Source organism: Eurosta solidaginis, chromosome 3, assembly GCF_040869045.1.
Source record: "Eurosta solidaginis isolate ZX-2024a chromosome 3, ASM4086904v1, whole genome shotgun sequence".
NCBI classification, from domain to species: domain Eukaryota; kingdom Metazoa; phylum Arthropoda; class Insecta; order Diptera; family Tephritidae; genus Eurosta; species Eurosta solidaginis.
Window position 1 is genome coordinate 216,027,425 of NC_090321.1, and position 18,437 is coordinate 216,045,861.

Below are 18,437 nucleotides of genomic sequence, written 5' to 3' on the forward strand. Positions count from 1 at the left end.
TTTCGCACATTTATTATGTAGCGATTTTGACTTTGTATGCTAATGCCTTAAGTTTGTATTACTTAATTTATCATTGTCTTTACACTTTTTCTTTGTTTATCGTTTTCTTTAAATTTGTTTGCGCTTAACGTTTTGTTTGTTTATATTTTTTTTATCACGTTTTTTTTTATCATTTATAGTGGCACCTCCACCTAAAGTGGCCGCACCCAGACGAAGTACATCGGTGACGAACAGCATCACAAACAACAACAATAATAACAACATAGCCATGACCAATGGCAATACAGATTTATTCGGTTCAGATCCATTCGAAATAAATAATGGACCCAGTATTTTCAAGGTGAGCATTAATTGCGACGATGATGATTTCGATGATTTATATTTTAAGACAGATTTTTTTTTGTTATTATTTTCGTTTTATGTGTATAAATTCCAGTTGTTTATATTTACACTAAAGGTTATAGTGAAATGAAAGTGAGGCTTGCGCTCAAACAAACTTAGAAGCGTTTGATTGATGTGTTACTTGAGTTAAGTTAAATAAATTGCTGAGCTAATGTGCGAGTGTTAGAACATTCTCTACACTTATGTAGCTACCCTGATGTTATTTCTATTCGTAGATAATTACTAGGTTAGGTTATGTTGAGTAGTAGCTAGCACCGCGGAAGCTGCCCAATTGGGTCAGGAGTAATTATTTAAAGAATCCCTGGGCAGCTATATAATTAGCTAACTAGATAAATTCTCAGGGTACGGCTGGACCGAACTTCTTTCGCCTAGTTCTGTCAAAAGCTTGTTAGTTAAACAAGTAGTAATGTGTTGACTTATCCTAGTTATCCTTTGTGTATTTTCCCAGGAACAGTTGTCTAGTATGCTGAGACTCGCCGATAACTTTAATCCGCCAACATAAATAAGGTCAATTGAACCCAATGGCGGCGCTGTGGTGTGGTTCGCGACCCGGGCAAAGCAACATCAAAATTTTAGAAAAAAGTTTTTCCAATTAGGCAGTAATTTGGCAAGCACTCCGAGTATATTTCTGCCATGAAAAGCTACTAAGTGAAAACTCATCTGCCTTGCAGATGCCGTTCGAAGTCGGCATTAAAACATGTCGATCCTGTCCCGCCACTTTGGAGGAAAGATTAAAGAAGCCAAGCGGATTCTTGGAGGTTATGCGCCTTACATTCGTAATTTTTTTTTTGCATTAAACCCAATAATTTTGGCATACCGCTTGTTATCCATTTCCGACCAGAAAGATCTCGACACCCTGCAATAGATATTGTCTCTCTAGCGTTTGCTGAGGTGATAGTTGCTAGGGATATTACTATGCCCCGGAACTCAGATTAATCTAATCTTAAAACAATTCGATGCCATCCCAAACGAGGCAAGCACTCCCATTGCACCTGCGATCGCACTGCAGTCTAACTTTGAGCCTTAATTGGCACTTCACTGTCCAAATTGATAGATTTTTGTAAACTATCTAACTGCAATGGTACCAGACAACATTCAATACACCGCATGCTTAATCATGCAATTTGAGTTTGGGTCTTACATCGAGCCCGTCTCATAACAACCTATCTGTAAACTGATTAATTGGTCCACTGCCCTTTTTTATTTCTGGCCGTTCTTCAAAGTCTTAACAATTTTGGAATACTGGGCTGTGCTACACCATGTCCCCTCCCCTTCGCCCCACTCAGGGAACAATTTTATAATCAGTATAACTCTGAGTAAATTTGACCGAAATCTATAATATTTTCTGCATACATGTCGACCTCCAATCAAATTTGCAAAAGTGGGCAGTACCACACATATCGCACTGTGAAGGTCATCGGTACTATTTCGCTACAATTTGAGGGTTCACTTCGGGACCATTTTGGGATTTTGGTTGGGATCAGTACGGGACCATTTCAGGATAATTTCAAGATTATTTCTGGATAAATTCTAAATAGTTCCAGGGATAATTTGGGTATTGGCTATGCATGATTTGGGGATTGTTATTTCAGAACCGTTTCAAGATCATTTTGGCATTGTTTTCAGGATTATTTAGGGCTCATTTTATGACCCTTCTGGGACGATTACCGGATCCTTTATGGTTTGTTCCGGATAATTTAGGAATTGTTTTCGGGAACAAATCAGGTTGATTTGAGGTTAGTTTTAGGGCCATTTTGGATAGTTTCGGAAATGCTTCAGGATAGTTTTGAACCGATGCGTGAACACCTCGGGGCTATCCTCAAATTATTACTTCGGATACATTTTCGAGCTATTTCGGGACTATATTTGGCTTACTTGGGGATGGTTTTCGGGATCATTGGCGGACATCTCTGGTTCTCCTAGGTATTGCTAGGACATGATTTACGAGCTATTCCGGGATTATTTCGAAACGTTTTTCCGATAATTTGGTTATTGACTTCCTATTAATTTCGTGAGCAAATCTGCTTTATTGTCGAGATTTCACCGAGTTAATTTTTGGACTATATACATAGGTCCGAATTTTTTCGAAATTATTTCAGCATTGCGGAGACTATTTTAGGATAACTTTACATCAATTCGAAAGGGGTTTAGAGATTATTGCAAGATCAGTTCAGAACTGCTCCTGTTTCTGAACAATTTCAGGGACATTGAACTATTACAGGCATAGTTTCGAAATTCGAACCTAGGGACGAGGCCCCAACTCTTGCTGATAGCTTACCGACAGCAGTATAACGCAGATGTGTGGAGGTATAAAATCTCCAAAACTTCGGAGTTGCGCAGGAATATTGCCATTCAGCCCTGTAGAGTTTTAGAGCTCTCAAAATGAGGAGCCCACATCAATTAGCTTTTCAGAGAATAATTTCAACATACTTGTCAAACGCCGGCAGTGCACGGAGAAGTTCCTGCGCAGCCGAAACATCAGAAAGAAGATTATTCAAACACTCTTATAGGGCTGCGAAACACTGTGCGGCAAAACGGTTTTTTTAAATGCTCATAAACCTGAGCCTCCCGACAGACATCCGATTGAAGAGGCCTTGCCTTCCAAGGACTTAAGAAGTCATTTCCGCAAGATCCTCAGAGATATCCACAAAACGGGGTCGGGCCTCTATGACGGGAATTGCCCGGCGAACCCAGTTCTTATATTTAAAAACCCTAAACTCGTAGTACAGGAAGCAACCTCCCCAAGGTAACGCGCATGACCCCAGCTCAACTTCGATCAGTATACTGTAATAAGTTAAACTCTTACCCCTCCAGAATCAACTCCGACATACATATTGTATGTCTTGCTTGTACCCTGCAAAAATAGCGAGTAGTCCATGCATGCATGTATGGAGTACTCGCTATGGACCGAGCGAGTACTCCAAAATTAACCTCAATTCATGCAAAAAATATGGTCTAATTAACATTGCGATGTCCTAGCACTGGACCATATACTCCAGCTCCGCATTACATCAGAGTAATCCATGGAGTACCCACAGTCCAATAAACATCGTGTAGTGATTACAATCGTTAAAAACGAGCAATGATCGGCTTACAATATGTTCGTGTAGAAACATGAGTTGGTCCATTGCTGCATTACAGTGTAGTATAATGGTATGTACTCCATTATTACACTAGTGGACCACATGATCCAACGATTTTTGCAGGGTAACTTGTCCACACATAACACCAACGATATATTCCATTGCAATGTGGAACCAAAGCATCTAACACCCCTATCTATCTGGTCCACCTCTGTTGCAATTGCAAGTTTACTCGGACCCCCACCGTGCAAAAATCGTTGGACCATGTGGTCCACTGGAGTACTTACCATTCTACTCCACTGTAATGCAGCGATGGACCAACTCATGTTCTACACGAACATGTTGTAAGCCGATCATTGCTCGTTTTTAACGATTGTAATCACTATACGATGTTTATTGGACTGTGGGTACTCCATGGATTACTCTGATGTAATGCGGAGTTGGAGTATATGGTCCAGTCCTAGGACATCGCAATGTTAATTGGACCATATTTTTTGTATGAATTGTGGTTAATTTTGGAGTACTCGGTTGCTCCATAGCATGCATGGAGTACTCGCGATTTTTGCAGGGCGTTAGAGAATTTTCTTGACAACTTGTAAGTAGTCGCAACTATTGCATGAGGCGAAGCACGTCTACAACAATAACAACAACTGCGCGGCTGCGCTGATATCTTCCATAACATCCCTGCAAAAATCGTTGGACCATGTGGTCCACTGGAGTACTTACCATTCTACTCCACTGTAATGCAGCGATGGACCAACTCATGTTCTACACGAACATGTTGTAAGCCGATCATTGCTCGTTTTTAAAGATTGTAATCACTATACGATGTTTATTGGACTGTGGGTACTCCATGGATTACTCTGATGTAATGCGGAGCTGGAGTATATGGTCCAGTCCTAGGACATCGCAATGTTAATTGGACCATATTTTTTGTATGGATTGTGGTTAATTTTGGAGCACTCGGTTGGTCCATAGCGAGTACTCCATACATGCAGGCATGGAGTACTCGCGATTTTTGCAGGGATCAGATATCATTAGAAACACTACGGCTGGCTATGCGCCAAGCCGTATTTAAATGTTTTTTGTTACTAGTTTATTGTATTCAAATGTCACAACGAAAAAAATTTACTTACCAATGTATAGAAAATAGCGATGCATTCATTGTAGGTATTTCAATCAAACACAGTACTGAACAGCGCACATAGGTAGATTTTCAAGTTTTAGGCGGCCAAAAATATTTTATTGCCTATATCTTCTTAAAACTGTTTAATAGTTTGTGTAATTAATCGGTTATATTAAAAAAATAGATATTACACTGTGTAACACTAAAAAATACCTGCGCAGTGAGGCTATTTTTCTTGTTGTACAGCAAGAAGTGTAATAACTTAGTTCTGTCTTTATCTAGGGTAAATTTTTAATTGGTTTTATGGAAAATTATAATAATTTGTGTAACTAATCGGTTATATTAGAATAGATATTACACTGTGTAACACTAAAAAATACCTGCGCAGTGAGACTATTTTTCTTGTTGTACAGCAACAAGGGTGTATCAAACCCTCTATCTAACCCCCTATCTGCAAGTATCTGCAGCTAAATTTAATGCCATTAATTGTGCCAAGTACCATGTTCAAAACTAATTTTCACTTGGACGGATTTGGAAACATAAGAAAACTGGTTTTGAACACCAAAAATAAAAACAAAAATAAATTTTTTTTTAACATCATAAATAAAATAGGTTCTTTATCAATTTATAACTTTTAAAAATCACAAACACCATTAATAATGTTAGTATTTACCTGAAATATCAGTGTATAATTTGGAACTTACCCTTTCTCACAATAAAGAATATAAATACCAACGTTTATAGTTGGGAAAAATGGTTACGAAAAAACCCAAATCTTTATTCACTTTAATCAGAAACTGTCACAATCAATTCTTTCTCTATCACTCAAATCACAACTGAATTCCTTCACATCTAAAGTCAATCTGAACATGTAAATTTTTAGTCTGGCAAGCGCAGTATTGCCAGACTAGTTTTATTGAAAAATATCATACATATAAAGTTACCAGCCATCATGAACTTGTATCCCGATATGATACAATCAGAATCCATGACAATTACTCAATTTAATTGTCTTAAAACTTAGGATATTCACGTTAAAACATGCGATTTCACATAGGTTAAAAAAAAACCGTAAAACGCGTTTCAGAAACAGCTAAATTCCGATTACTTGACAGCTAATGCCAGGTATGCGATGGCCGGGAAGGGGTAGAATTATTGTTCCCCTGTCTATTCTTAAGCTGTGTGAGTGCTTTTTTTTGTAATTGGGGCAACTTTCAGAAATTCAATTATGGCCGCCTAAATGTCTAAAATCTACCTATGTGCAGCGTCCAACGTTTGATTGGCGTAATTCTTACGTTAACACATTGCGTTGATATCAACCAGCCTTATCCTAAAGCAAAGTTATTACTTTAAACAAAAAATCTTTAAAATATAATTTGTCTATTTTATTTTTAAAGTGTTTCTCTTATTTTTTATTTTATTTTTTTTTTTTGCAGAGCAAGATGTTGAGTGTCGATGACTTTACATTGGAAAGTTTGGATCCACTGCGAAAGTAGAGCTGCAAAACTTCTCTTAGCACAATGTTAATACCACTGGCTACCAATCAATGCTTCTAATCTCATATCAATTAGTACATTTTTTTTTCAACTATGAATCTCTGCAGCATAATCGAAATTAAGTTTCAAAAAAGAAAGTAGTAAGAAGGGGAAAATTCGTAAAACTGTAATATTTTTGCATCGAATAATATTTGTACTGTTTACTTTACTTATAGTATACAGAAATACTTATATGTGTATATAGATATGTATTAAATGAAATAAATAACGCAATTTATAATATTAGCTTACAGGTAACACACATATAATTATAAACACTAAGCGCTCCAAAAGAAAAAATTTTATTTAAAATTTCTTACTTAATGTGTTTGTCGCTTAAATTTTCGTTTCTCGATTAGACCTAACTGCTGTTTTTTGTGTTTTTTTTTTCTTTTTTTTTGCAATTGTAATAAGTGTAATAATTTTGCTTCTTCCCGTCAGTTGTCAACTAAACAAATGTGTATGAACCAATAAATTTATGTAATTTAGTAAATATAAATAAAATTAAATAAACTTATCTATCTATGTATTATTTTATTTATTGTAATGTTTTCTTTTTTTATTATCGTTATAAAAATTATTGTATGTTTAATAACTATCGAATTATTATTATAATAATTAGTATTTTGTTAAGATAATTCGAGATAAAAATTATTGCTTATTTTAGCCGAAAAAGTGAAAACGCTAAAAATCATAAAAATAAAAATAATAAAAAATTAAAATAAAAATGATTGATGTTGCTGATGATTATGATAATTATGATGTTGCTAAAGAGAAACAAAGTGTGTAATTTTGTTGTTTGACTAAAGTGATAGCGTAATACTAGAACCGCCCCACCCACCTTCCTTTCCCTTTGCTAAGAATTTAAAAATCTATTTTTACTTCCTCCATAACATAAATGATAACCTAAAAATATTTAAATCTGTAAATTAAAAAAAAAAACGCAAATAAAAATTTATCCTAACGTTGCTTACGATCAATTTTATAACGTAGTATCTTTTTTTTAATTTATTTAAAAAAAAGAAAAGTTGTCAAAGAACACTAACACTTACACAAAATAAATAATTAAATTTATAAAATGCATTGTTACGTTAATTTGTATGAAAATATCTTTATTTAATGATATCCTCAATAAGTTAATAAAATGTTTATAATTATTTTGATGATAATGATAAAAGAAAATGGTGATTATTATTATTGTAATTTTGTACATTGTACGAGTACGTTATTTGCTAGCGAAGCATACATTTAATAAAAAACAAACGAAAAGTTTTTAAAAGTGTTTTTTTTTTCTTCTTTTTATTTAGCTATATTTTTAAAATGTATCGGATTTACAGTTTTGTGTTGTTATGTTTTTTAAACAATTTATCATACAGGCGCCTACTTATTTGCTAAAAACACATAAAATTGCTTACATAATAAATAACTAGCTTCTACGACAATTTTTCTAAGATATTAATTAACAAACTAAAATTACTTTAAAAAGCTTAAAACAAATTATGTTTTAAATATCGACTGCTGAGGGCAGTGTAAAGAAAATGTTTTCTTCTTTTTTTTATTGTATTTTTTTTTTTTGTTCAAAAACTCGCTATGTTAGAATCAGAATTAGTGAAGCTGGAAATTGTTTCACTTCAATTTAAAATATTTTCATTTGCATGGAAAACTGCCAATTTTTTTCACTCAGCTGACTGCAATACATTTTTTTAGTAGTTTGACTCAATGAGTTTGGTTCCCATATTAACCATTTGACTCTTACTGACATTATGATATATGGGTTGCAGCATTTTTCAATTTTTCCTGAGGGATTTTTCCCAACCGGCTTTTAAATAGATGGATGAAATAAAGTTAGAGTAACCAAAGTTGGTGAAAACGGCCTTAATGCCCCTACTACAGTTTAGAAATCAACTCTCTTTCAGCTGACATTTTGCAATTTGGTATTACCGATTACAACTCAAGCTGTTAAAAATAATGTCGGTTGAAGTTGTTTAGTCTTATAACTTTTCTGGCATTACCTTTGACAACTTTGTGTTGGTGTAGCTGCCAAAGACATCAAAATCTGACAACTGATTACTGCCAGTGGTCTCAGAAAATTTTGAAGTTAAAACAAGTAAAGGTGTCTAAGTTCGGGTGTAACCGAACATTATATACTCTGCGTGAGCTTCAATTGTACATTTCATTTCACATAAATTACTTTTCTACATAACACGCGGCACCGCCCGTGTAAAAAAATGTCTCCCCATTTCCTCTTACAATAAAACTTGATAATCGAAATATCATTGATTCAAAACTATTTTTTGCTAAGTTTTAGCCTATTATTCTAGTCTACGACCCTTTTAAAAATCTTTTAAATAAAAGTGGGCGTGGCGTTTAACCGATCTCGTCCATTTTTCTGGAAATATTTAATTTTATTCGGATCCGTTAATTTTTCTTCGAGTTATGGCTCCCGAAACAGAGAAAATTGCTTAGTCATAAAAGGGGCGGTGCCACACCCGGTTTCAAAATTTTTAGTGGTTTCCAATTTAATGTTATAATTCAATTTAGAAAGTAAAATTCTATTGATATAAATCTCTTTTTCGCTAAGATATTTCGTATTATTTTCGTCTACGACCCTTTTAAAAATATTTTATATAATCAAGTGGGCGTGGTCTTTAACCGATCTCGTCCATTTTTCTGGAAATATTTCCTGCTATAGGAAAAATTTGTGTACCAAATTTTATTACGAGCCGTTCATTTTGATTCGAGTTATGGCTCCCGAAACATAGAAAATTGCTTAGTCATAAAAGGGGCGGTGCCACACCCATTTTTTAAATTAGAATTTTTCCCTATTTACTGTTATAAATACACTTGAGAAATGAAATACCATTGATATAACGCTCTTTTTTGCAAAGATATAGCTTATTTTATTCGTCCACGACCCTTTTAAAAATCTTTTATATAAAAGTGGGCGTGATCCTTAACCGATTTCCTTAATTTTTCTTCAAAGCGTTCCTTATTGTAAAGGCAACCTCTCTGCCGAATTTTGTTATGATAGGTTTAACGACTTTTGATTTGTGATTAATAATATTTGTAAAATTATTTTATCACAAGTGGGCGGTGCTACGCGCATTTTAAAAAAATTTTACAAATTTTTGACAAGAGTCTCAATATCAGTTCACACCGCCAATTTCAACATTCTAGATGTATTATTTACTAAATAATCAGGTTTTTTGTGTTTTCCAAAATGTTATATATATAAAAAGTGGGTGTGGTTATCATCCGATTTCGCTCATTTTCAATACCAATCTAATCTGGGTCCAGATAAGCTCGTGTACCAAATTTGGTGAAGATGTCTCAATATTTATTCAAATTATCGTGTTAACGAGCAGACAGACGAACGGACATGGCTCAATCAAATTTTTTTTCGATCCTGATGATTTTGATATATGTAGGTCTACATCTATCTCCATTCCTTTATACCTGTACAACCAACCGTTACCCAATCAAAGTTAATATACTCTGTGTGCAAAGCACTCTGAGTATACAAATGGAAAGCGGGTAATTAAACCTTTTAAATTTAATTTAAACAAATTTTAAAATCGACAATTTTATACACATTTATTGAAAAAACAAGGTTTTAACGAAGGATTATATTAAACAACTTATCGGAACTTATGGAGCGACATCCTCAAGATGAACGAGGCAAGCCGCAGTTCTGATGCAGCCAAAATAAGTGAAATTAAGCGAACGTGAGTCCCATAGATACTACCCACTACTCCTGGGAATCCTGTTGTAGAGTAAAATGCGATTTTTGAAGCGCGTTGCTCCTATTTAGTCATTTGGGTTTTAATCCACTACGCACAAATATGCTCCTCAATAATATCTAAAACCTCTATAAAAACTGTAGATGTTTTCCAGACCAACACTTAAATCATTTGCACAGCATTTTTGATAGCTGCCGTCAGCAAGGAATCAGAGTACAGCGCATAATTTGAAAATAGGGGTACAGCCGTCCCTAGAATGCGTTTGCGGCAATGGTCTTTCATTTTGTTTAGTAAAAAACAAAATGATTCCTTACTTAAGCGAAAACAACTTAGAAATCTGCGAAATAACTTCATTAGAAGGTCAAAATTTGTCACTAGAACGTTTTCTTACTTGGTCCTTGGTAGTTCCAAGAGATTGTAGTGATCACGCGAATTTTTTCCCTATTCGCGACATCTCTATTTTGTCACCAACATTTTCGTCGTTATAAAATAAATCTATGATAATAGATTTGCTACTAATAAAAAATCACTTGCAAATGCTTAACTTTTAGCCACAAATTAATCAGCTGCTCATTTATCTGTCAAATAATCGCTGCTTTAGGTTGGCAACAACAATTCAACTTCAACTGAAATAAGTTGTAATTCGTAATACCAAATAAGAGTTGAGTTGTGTGAAAGTTGAGTTGTTTCGATTACAACACAACTAAGTTGAGCTGTAAACCGTAATAGGGGCATAAGTCTCTAAAGCTGCCAGTATTCTGAATCACAGTTGTTGAGGTTCGCAGTTTAAAAGCCATAACGGTTAACGCGCTACGAGAGCTTATCGGTTTATGGATAGCTAATGTCAATTTGTGTTTATCTCTTAAACCAAGTAAAAAGTGTTTGTTTTTGCGGTATGTATATAGGTACCTACTTTTAGATTAATCCACAATTTGATATAAAGTTTCATCATTAACCCTTCAAGGCATAAATGGGAATTATTGGTACACAAATGAGCTAGCACCCAAAGTGCCTAATATATCTTGAACCAAGCAAGATTTTCTAAACTATTGTTTTGAAGTATATAGACACCTACTTTTAGATTAATACACAATTTGATTCAAGGTCTTATCATAAACGGTTCAAGCGCTAACTGAGATATCCTGTTTATCGACAACTTATGACGACTAAACGGATTTTTGTGTATATCTCTTGAAAAAGCAAAATTTCAAAATTTGTTTTATTGCATCATATAGCTAAGCACTTGTACATTACGGCACGATTTTATTCAATATTCTATCGTGAACGGTAACGGCGTTACGTGGATTAATAAATTTTTGATAACTGCTGTCCTTTGCGTAAATCTCTTGAGCCAAATCAAGTGTCAAAGTTTTTTTTTTTGCAGTATATAGGTGGTACTCACTTGTACATTTATCCACAATTTCTTATAAACTTCTATCATTAACCCTTTAGGGTGAAATGGGAATTTATCGGTACACAATTGACCCAGCACCTAAATTGGCCTATATCTCTTCAACCAAGCAAGATTTTCGCAGCATTATATCGGTACCTATGAACTGATAAAGATATAATTTGACTCAGGGCTCCATTTGGCTTGGTTCAAGAGATGTACTCAAATGGGGAGTAGTTATCGAAAAACCGATTAACGCACTTAGCGCCTTAACTGTTAGCGGTAGAATATTGAGTGAAGTTATGCGGCAATCTACACGTAGGTAGCTATATAATACAACAAAAAATTGAAACTTTGCTTGGTTCAAGAGATATACGAAACAATCGGTTTAGCTGTTAGTAGTTGTCGATAAACGCGATATCTCACGTAGCGCTTGAACCATTCGTGATACGACCCTGGGTTGAATTGTGGATTAGTCTACAAATTGAAACCGTTATAATGCGAAGCTAGAGTTAAACAATTCTAGCTTGGTTCAAAAGATTAAGTGCAATTTAGGTGCTGGGTCATTTGTGTACCGATATGTTCCCATTTTGACCTTGAATAACTTGAACTTAATATCAAATTGTGAACTAATCTACAAGTGGGTACCTATATATTGCAAAAGCAAAAACTTTATCATTTGCCATAATTCAAGAAATAAAAAAATCTACAGTAGTTATCGATAAGCCGATTAACTCACGTAGCGCGTTAACCATTAATTATAGAACCATGAATCAAACAATCGGTTAGTGATAATCGATTATTTTACAACATCTTTTTCTAAGAGACTAATCGAATAATCGATTTTCAAGAGCTCTAGCTTTCACAGATAGCTTTATCCTTAGGTATTTTGACGTGCTAAACTTCAGGGTTTGATAAGCGCAATTCAAAGCTTGATAACTTCACAGCTTCCGCTACCCAATTTCCAACCTCACCTATGCGAGGGGAATTGCGTTACAAGTATGAATGTATCGTGCACATATTTAGCATGCCAGGCTCTGGCGAGACCATGTTCTTCATGTGGTCATACTAAATCATTCTTGAGATTGGCGAACTAGTACGTTAATGGTCCTTCTCACCGATAAGTACCTGATCTATATCCGGCAAATGACCGTACGCATTGAAAACAATATCCATATACTTCGGGGAGACTCTTTGCCGCTACAACAACAACAAAGTGCTAAATCCGAATCTAAAGTCTTCTTTTATCGAACACACCCAATAATTTAAAAAGTTGCGATTATTAGCAAAATGCAACGGTGTTAAACAATTAACTCGAGTTTTTTGGAACTGTTTGAGGACTCCGCGGGCTGTTTAAGGGCAATGCTGACCAAACGTCTATCCGGCGAAGGACTATCAATATGAAGACAACTTTCATATCTATAATATTAGTACGCTGCTGTCATATACCTCAGAGGGGAGGTTAAGGCGAGAGCCGATTTGGCGAGATTTAGCCGTTTGCGATCACGGTTTTTGGGCGTTGTTAATAATTTCTAATCGGAATTCATCGAATTAGGTTCGGTTTATCTAAGTAAAGTTGACTAGAGTTTAAAATTGCCACCGCCTTCGTAATATAATATTTTTATTAGAGAGCATGCTATTTTATTAAAAGTAGATATTGTAAGTAGGAGTCTGCAGTGATTGCCAGCATGCACTATATATGATATGATGGGTGTGTTCTAGTTTTGTTGCATCAGTGTTACTTCTTATGACAGAACATCACGTTCTTCGGCAAAGTTTGAGTAGCTATTGCAACGTCGCGTGTTCGTTAAATGAAATGTTAACCATCTATTGATCATCACTAGCAAATCAAACGCAAACAAAAATTGTAACACATTATAAGCTTCATGATGAAATTAATATTCAGGTGTGCTCATCCCGTTGACGTTTTCCTTTATTCTGACAAGTTCGGCATGCATAATTTGCATAGGTTGTCTATCATACATAACTGCCTTTGAATTCTACTACGATCGGAGTAGATTTTACTATACGTTTAGAAATATAATAACTATGTAAGCCGCTTCCAGAAGTTTTTTAGACATAAACATAAACATAACTTTGTATTCCCTAAAAGATTATAGATACAATTTTGCAGAAAACTAAATTTTTTGAGGAAATTTGTAGGAAAAATTTAGCAATAAAAATTTAGTACTTTTGTAGTACAAGTAAATACTGGCAAATATAGCTGCCGAAAAAGTGAGGTTATGTTGTTGACATCACCTTTATTATTTCATCATGATAAGCTTTAATATCAGCATTTTATTGTCAAAAAATGACAATGAAAAATAAATTACTTTCAATAATTTACAAATAATAGAAAAAGTTCAAAAAAATTAAAAATATTTCTTTTTGTCTGCCTTTGCAGCAAAATATAATACGGCTTTTGCGAAAATATGCACACATTTGGCTAGGTGCAACATCTATAAGTAGTTGCGCACTAATTTTATTTTGATTGTCTTAATAGTTAAGGAGTAAAGCGTAATATTTTTTTTTTGGCGCTGATGACAGATGTTAGCTTAATGAAGCAAGTAACCCTGTGTGAACAGGTGAACTTAATTATTTCATTAAACTAAATTGTGATTCGATTAAGTTTCTGTGTGAAATCTGTATTGTCCTGTGACATGTGGGACATGTGCATTTGAAAACACTTAATTTGTGAATAAATTTCAACTGGCTACTTTCGTGCTAAATCCAAGATTAAGGTACAATCTATGTATTCGTGGTGTGTTTTTTTTTGTTGGTGTTACCCATGTGTAAATACACATAACAACTTTATCCGGTCTTCATGCCTGGGGAGAATGGGATCGCTGAGCTTTTTCTGTAGGTTTGTTACGTCTTCTATGGGATCGGTTATAAGATGTACTGAGCGACTAACTTCTGAGATATTTGAAAACAAGAAATGTCATCTCTGGTTTACTCGTAAATCGGGTAGATTCAAATTAAGCTGAAAGCGACAGAAAACCATGTAATGAAGAATATGTAACCTGAGTGCTATCTTCGGTGAACAAAAAAGTTTTCGAAAGCCAATTTAAATAAACTTCAATATTCTGTACATCATCTGTAATCAGCACTAGTATTGTAGCAGAACTTCACAATGTAATATATTTGCGTGCTTCACTTGTAACGTGTTGAAATCAAGCTGATTAATAACTACTTGGATTGCGCTGCTTATATACCGCTCAGTTGGTTTGTCACTTTTTTCTTCTGGGGTTTACGCTAACAGCTTTCTCGAGTAATAGCTTGTTTTCTTCTCGGTTTTCTGTGCCTGTGCGATATAAACGTGTGTGTGTGTGTAGTTTATGCAATGTCGTGTGCCGCTCTTTGTTGCTGTATACATGCTATTGCCAGTGTTGCCAGAATTTTATTAGAAAAAGGCTAGATTGATTATTTTTTGGTTAGAAAAAGTATAAATAAAAATTTGTAAGGCTAAAAAAATCTTAGTATAAGCAGTTAATACTTCTTGTAAAAAACTTAAAAAAAAACAAGTTGTTTTCCAATTTCATAGAAAGAAAATAGTGTTCTGAGTATATATTCAATGGTTATGGAATTCCTGAAATGGAGAAAAAATAAATTAAATAAATAAATGTAAGGCGCGATAACCTCCGAAGAGATTTTAGGCCGAGCTTGTCAGGAGAAAAACGGTTTGCGAAATTTCGGCCAACAATCCATATTTTTTAAAATTTTGAAAATTGAAAAAAAATGCTTCTCAATAGTTCTGGAGTTCCTAACAATGAGAAAGATAGAAACAAATGTGATGTGAGTAGATTTTCTATAGCTCTGGAGTTCCTGAAAAGGACAAAAATGATCTGGAAACTGTGAACGTAATTTTGCAGAAATCCTTTCCTCATTTCGGCAATTCCATAACTATTAAAAAGTTACTCAGAACACCAATCTTTTTGCATTTTGAAAATTTTTCTGTTTGTTTGTTTAATGGTGTGTTCAATTTATACTTATTATTTAAGAATTCATGAGGTTAACACCGGCTTATAATAACTTAATATTCAATTGTTCTGTTTTTCTAAGAGAAACTGAAAAGAAAGAAAGAAACATTTACTGGCATATTGCGATGGTACCATTTCGAAAACCGCCACGTAATCATCATCAGGCAATTTCGTAAGTTCTAAATTTTGAACTTTTAGTGCAATGTTATCTCATTCGTGTTGGTGCAGTTCGCAATGGTTCAAGTCCACCCTTAATGGTAGCAAATAACATTGTATAGCTCTTTTGTCCACTTGCAAATTCAGAAAACCAGTTAAATGTTACTGAAATCAAAAATTTTAATTTCCCTAGAAACTGAATCACTATTGGGTTCATCTTGCTTTAATAAAGTGACTATTCCTCGATTTCTGCCTACCATAACGCTAGCATTAGGGCAGCCGCCGTGGTGTGATGGAAGCGTGCTCCGCCTACCACACCGAAGATCCTGGATTCAATTCCCATCCCGCCAATTTGTAGGAAGAATTAAAAGAAGCACGACGCAAATTGGACGAGAAGCTCGCCTTAAATCAATTCGTTATCTGTTATCTATTATTATCTGTTAGGCATCTAGCTTCAAAATAGCTAAAATGGCAGCACTGGCTATTGCAGTTTGCTATTTCCTCTACTTAAATTACTGTTAGTGTTATAAAGCATTTATTAATTAGCGGCACAGGGATGTGTCGAACTTGTTAACAATTGCCGTCTTTCAGTGAGTTTTACAACTCCGACTCACGCTCAATTCTCACGGGAATGCTCTGGATCATTGAGAGATTTGAGAAGCAGATGTCGTGAAATTTTCGCACACGTGAAATATGATAGGCAGATGTCGGCGCTGCTTTTCATTTAACTCATACGGTAAAAGGCTAAGCAGCGACAACTATTTTTGAAAGAGTAGGTATATTAAAGGCCGCGTTGCCAACCTAAAAAGAAGTAATTAACAAATTATCTGACTAACAAATTGAACCAGACTTCTATCTGGATTTACCTGGCTCAAATCGTTGTTGTTGCATTTACATGCAAAATTATTTATCTGGCTCAGGATTTTGCCACCGGATGATAGCTAATATGTTACACAAGTAAGGAAGTCTAAGTTCGGGTGAAACCTAACATTACATACCCAGCTGTACACTTGAATTGCTGTTGTTGTTTGTTTTGTGTGCTTAATAGTGTTACAAGGCTGCGCAATAATACATATACATATGGTTCTATTCGGAACTAATTTTCATTTAAAAGAAGCAAAAATGATGCAGAGGCTAACACCAATGGCCTTGAGCGGGTAATAATGCAGTTGTCCTTCAGATATGGGGATTTCCCCACTGTTTACAAGCAAGTATATATAAAAAAAGGATAAAAAGGGCAGGATTATTAATGAAATTTTCCAAGTTTTACTTGAAATAGCTTATTACCTGCATCTACGCACTTTTACAAAATCTTTTATTTAAAAGAAGGCGATTTAACCGATTTAGTCCATTTTTACTGAAAATATTTCCCGTTAAAAGGCATACATTTGCACCAAATTTTTCGTCGAGTTATAGCTCCAGAAACGTTGGGAAATGCATTGTAAGCAAGGGGGCAGTGCCACGCCCATTTTTCAAGATTTGAATTTTTTCCCATTTCTTGTTATAATGGTACAAAGCTATTTTTGGCTAAGATTTAACTTATTATTTTTGCCTACGACCCTTTGTAAAGTCATTTATATAAAAGTAGGCGTGGTTCTTAACCAATCTTATCCATTTTTACCAGAAATATTTCCTGCTATAAGAAAAATATGTGTACCCAATTTTGTTACGATATGTAAAGTTTTCTTCGAGTTATGGCTCCCGAAACATTGTGAAAATTGCTTAGACAAACAAGTAAGAACGGGACTGTCTTCGGCTGTGCCGAAGACTTCATACCTTTCATGAATGGGGCTGAACAATAATCTTATCCCGTTCGTAATCTCCGAATAATCGGATGTATAAGATAAGAAATATATAGTGAACAGATCTACATACCTTAAAGATTTTTAAGATAAATATAAAATAAAAAACGGGTAGGTACTTTGTGTGAGGATGCAAAGTTTCAGGTTTTTTGTGGTCTGCGTGTAAAAACTATGACTACGAATCACGTATTTCAAAAATATATGACGAAAACGTAACTATTTGATGAAATTTGATGAATTTTGAAGATTCTAGCCGTAAAAAAGGGGTCAAAATGACAGTTTATATGAAGTATATAATATATATACGACCGATCTCTATGATTTTTTCAGACAACAATATATGCTATATACGTAAGCATTTCGTGAAATTTGAAGCTTCTAACTGTTAAAACGGGGCAGAAATTGCGCAAAGTTTCTTATCTGAACAATCGGTTGTATGAGATATATACTATGTGTACCACCGATCTCAATGATTTTTTCAGACATCAATATATGCTATACACGTAAGCAGTTGGTGAAATTTGAAGCTTCTAGCTTTTAAAATGGGGCCGAAATCGTAAAAAAAATATATATATACTATATATATACTATATATACCATCATATATATATTATATATATCACCGATCTCTATGATTTTTTTACACAACAATACATACTATATACGTAAGCAATCGGTGAAATTTGAAGCTTATAACTGTTAAAATGGGGAAGAAATTGCGCAAAGTTTCTTATCTGAACAATCGGTTGTATGGGATATATACTATATATACCACCGGTATCTATGATTTTCTCAGACAACAATATATGCTATACACGTAAGCATTTGGTGAAATTTGAACATATCTAAACGATTTTTAAGATAAATATAAAATAAAAAATAGGTAGGTAATCTGTGTGAGGATGCAAAGCTTCCCGTTTTTTGTGGTCTGCATGTAAAAACTATGGCTACGAATCACGTATTTCAAAAATATATGACGTAAACGTAACTATTTGAAGAAAATTTGATGAATCTTGAAGCTTCTAGCCGTAAAAAAGGGGTCAATATGACAGTTTATATGAAGTATATAATATATATACGACCGATCTCTATGATTTTTTCAGACAACAATATATGCTATATACGAAAGCATTTTGTGAAATTTGAAGCTTCTAACTGTTAAAACGGGGCAGAAATTGCGCAAAGTGTCTTATCTGAACAATCGGTTGTATGAGATATATACT

At 34.5% G+C, this 18,437-nt stretch overlaps 1 protein-coding gene and 1 long non-coding RNA gene across 3 annotated transcripts in view; one reads left to right on the forward strand and one right to left on the reverse strand.

Annotated features, from left to right (window-relative positions):
• The window catches only part of ced-6 (PTB domain-containing adapter protein ced-6), an 87,330-nt gene extending 79,905 nt beyond the window's left edge, over positions 1 to 7,425 (forward strand). For both annotated transcript variants that reach the window (XM_067775049.1, XM_067775048.1), the window contains exons 6-7: positions 180 to 340; positions 6,048 to 7,425. In XM_067775049.1, the coding sequence (XP_067631150.1) occupies positions 180 to 340; positions 6,048 to 6,107 (221 nt within the window). In that variant the 3' untranslated portion in view covers positions 6,108 to 7,425. The remainder of the gene's footprint in view (positions 1 to 179; positions 341 to 6,047) is intronic.
• On the reverse strand, positions 6,724 to 17,231 carry LOC137245041 (uncharacterized). Its single transcript, XR_010951243.1, has 2 exons — positions 10,278 to 17,231; positions 6,724 to 10,223 (listed from the first exon to the last, which is right to left on the reverse strand). It is a non-coding gene; the product is annotated as an uncharacterized lncRNA (long non-coding RNA).
• Positions 17,232 to 18,437: the final 1,206 nt, after the last annotated feature.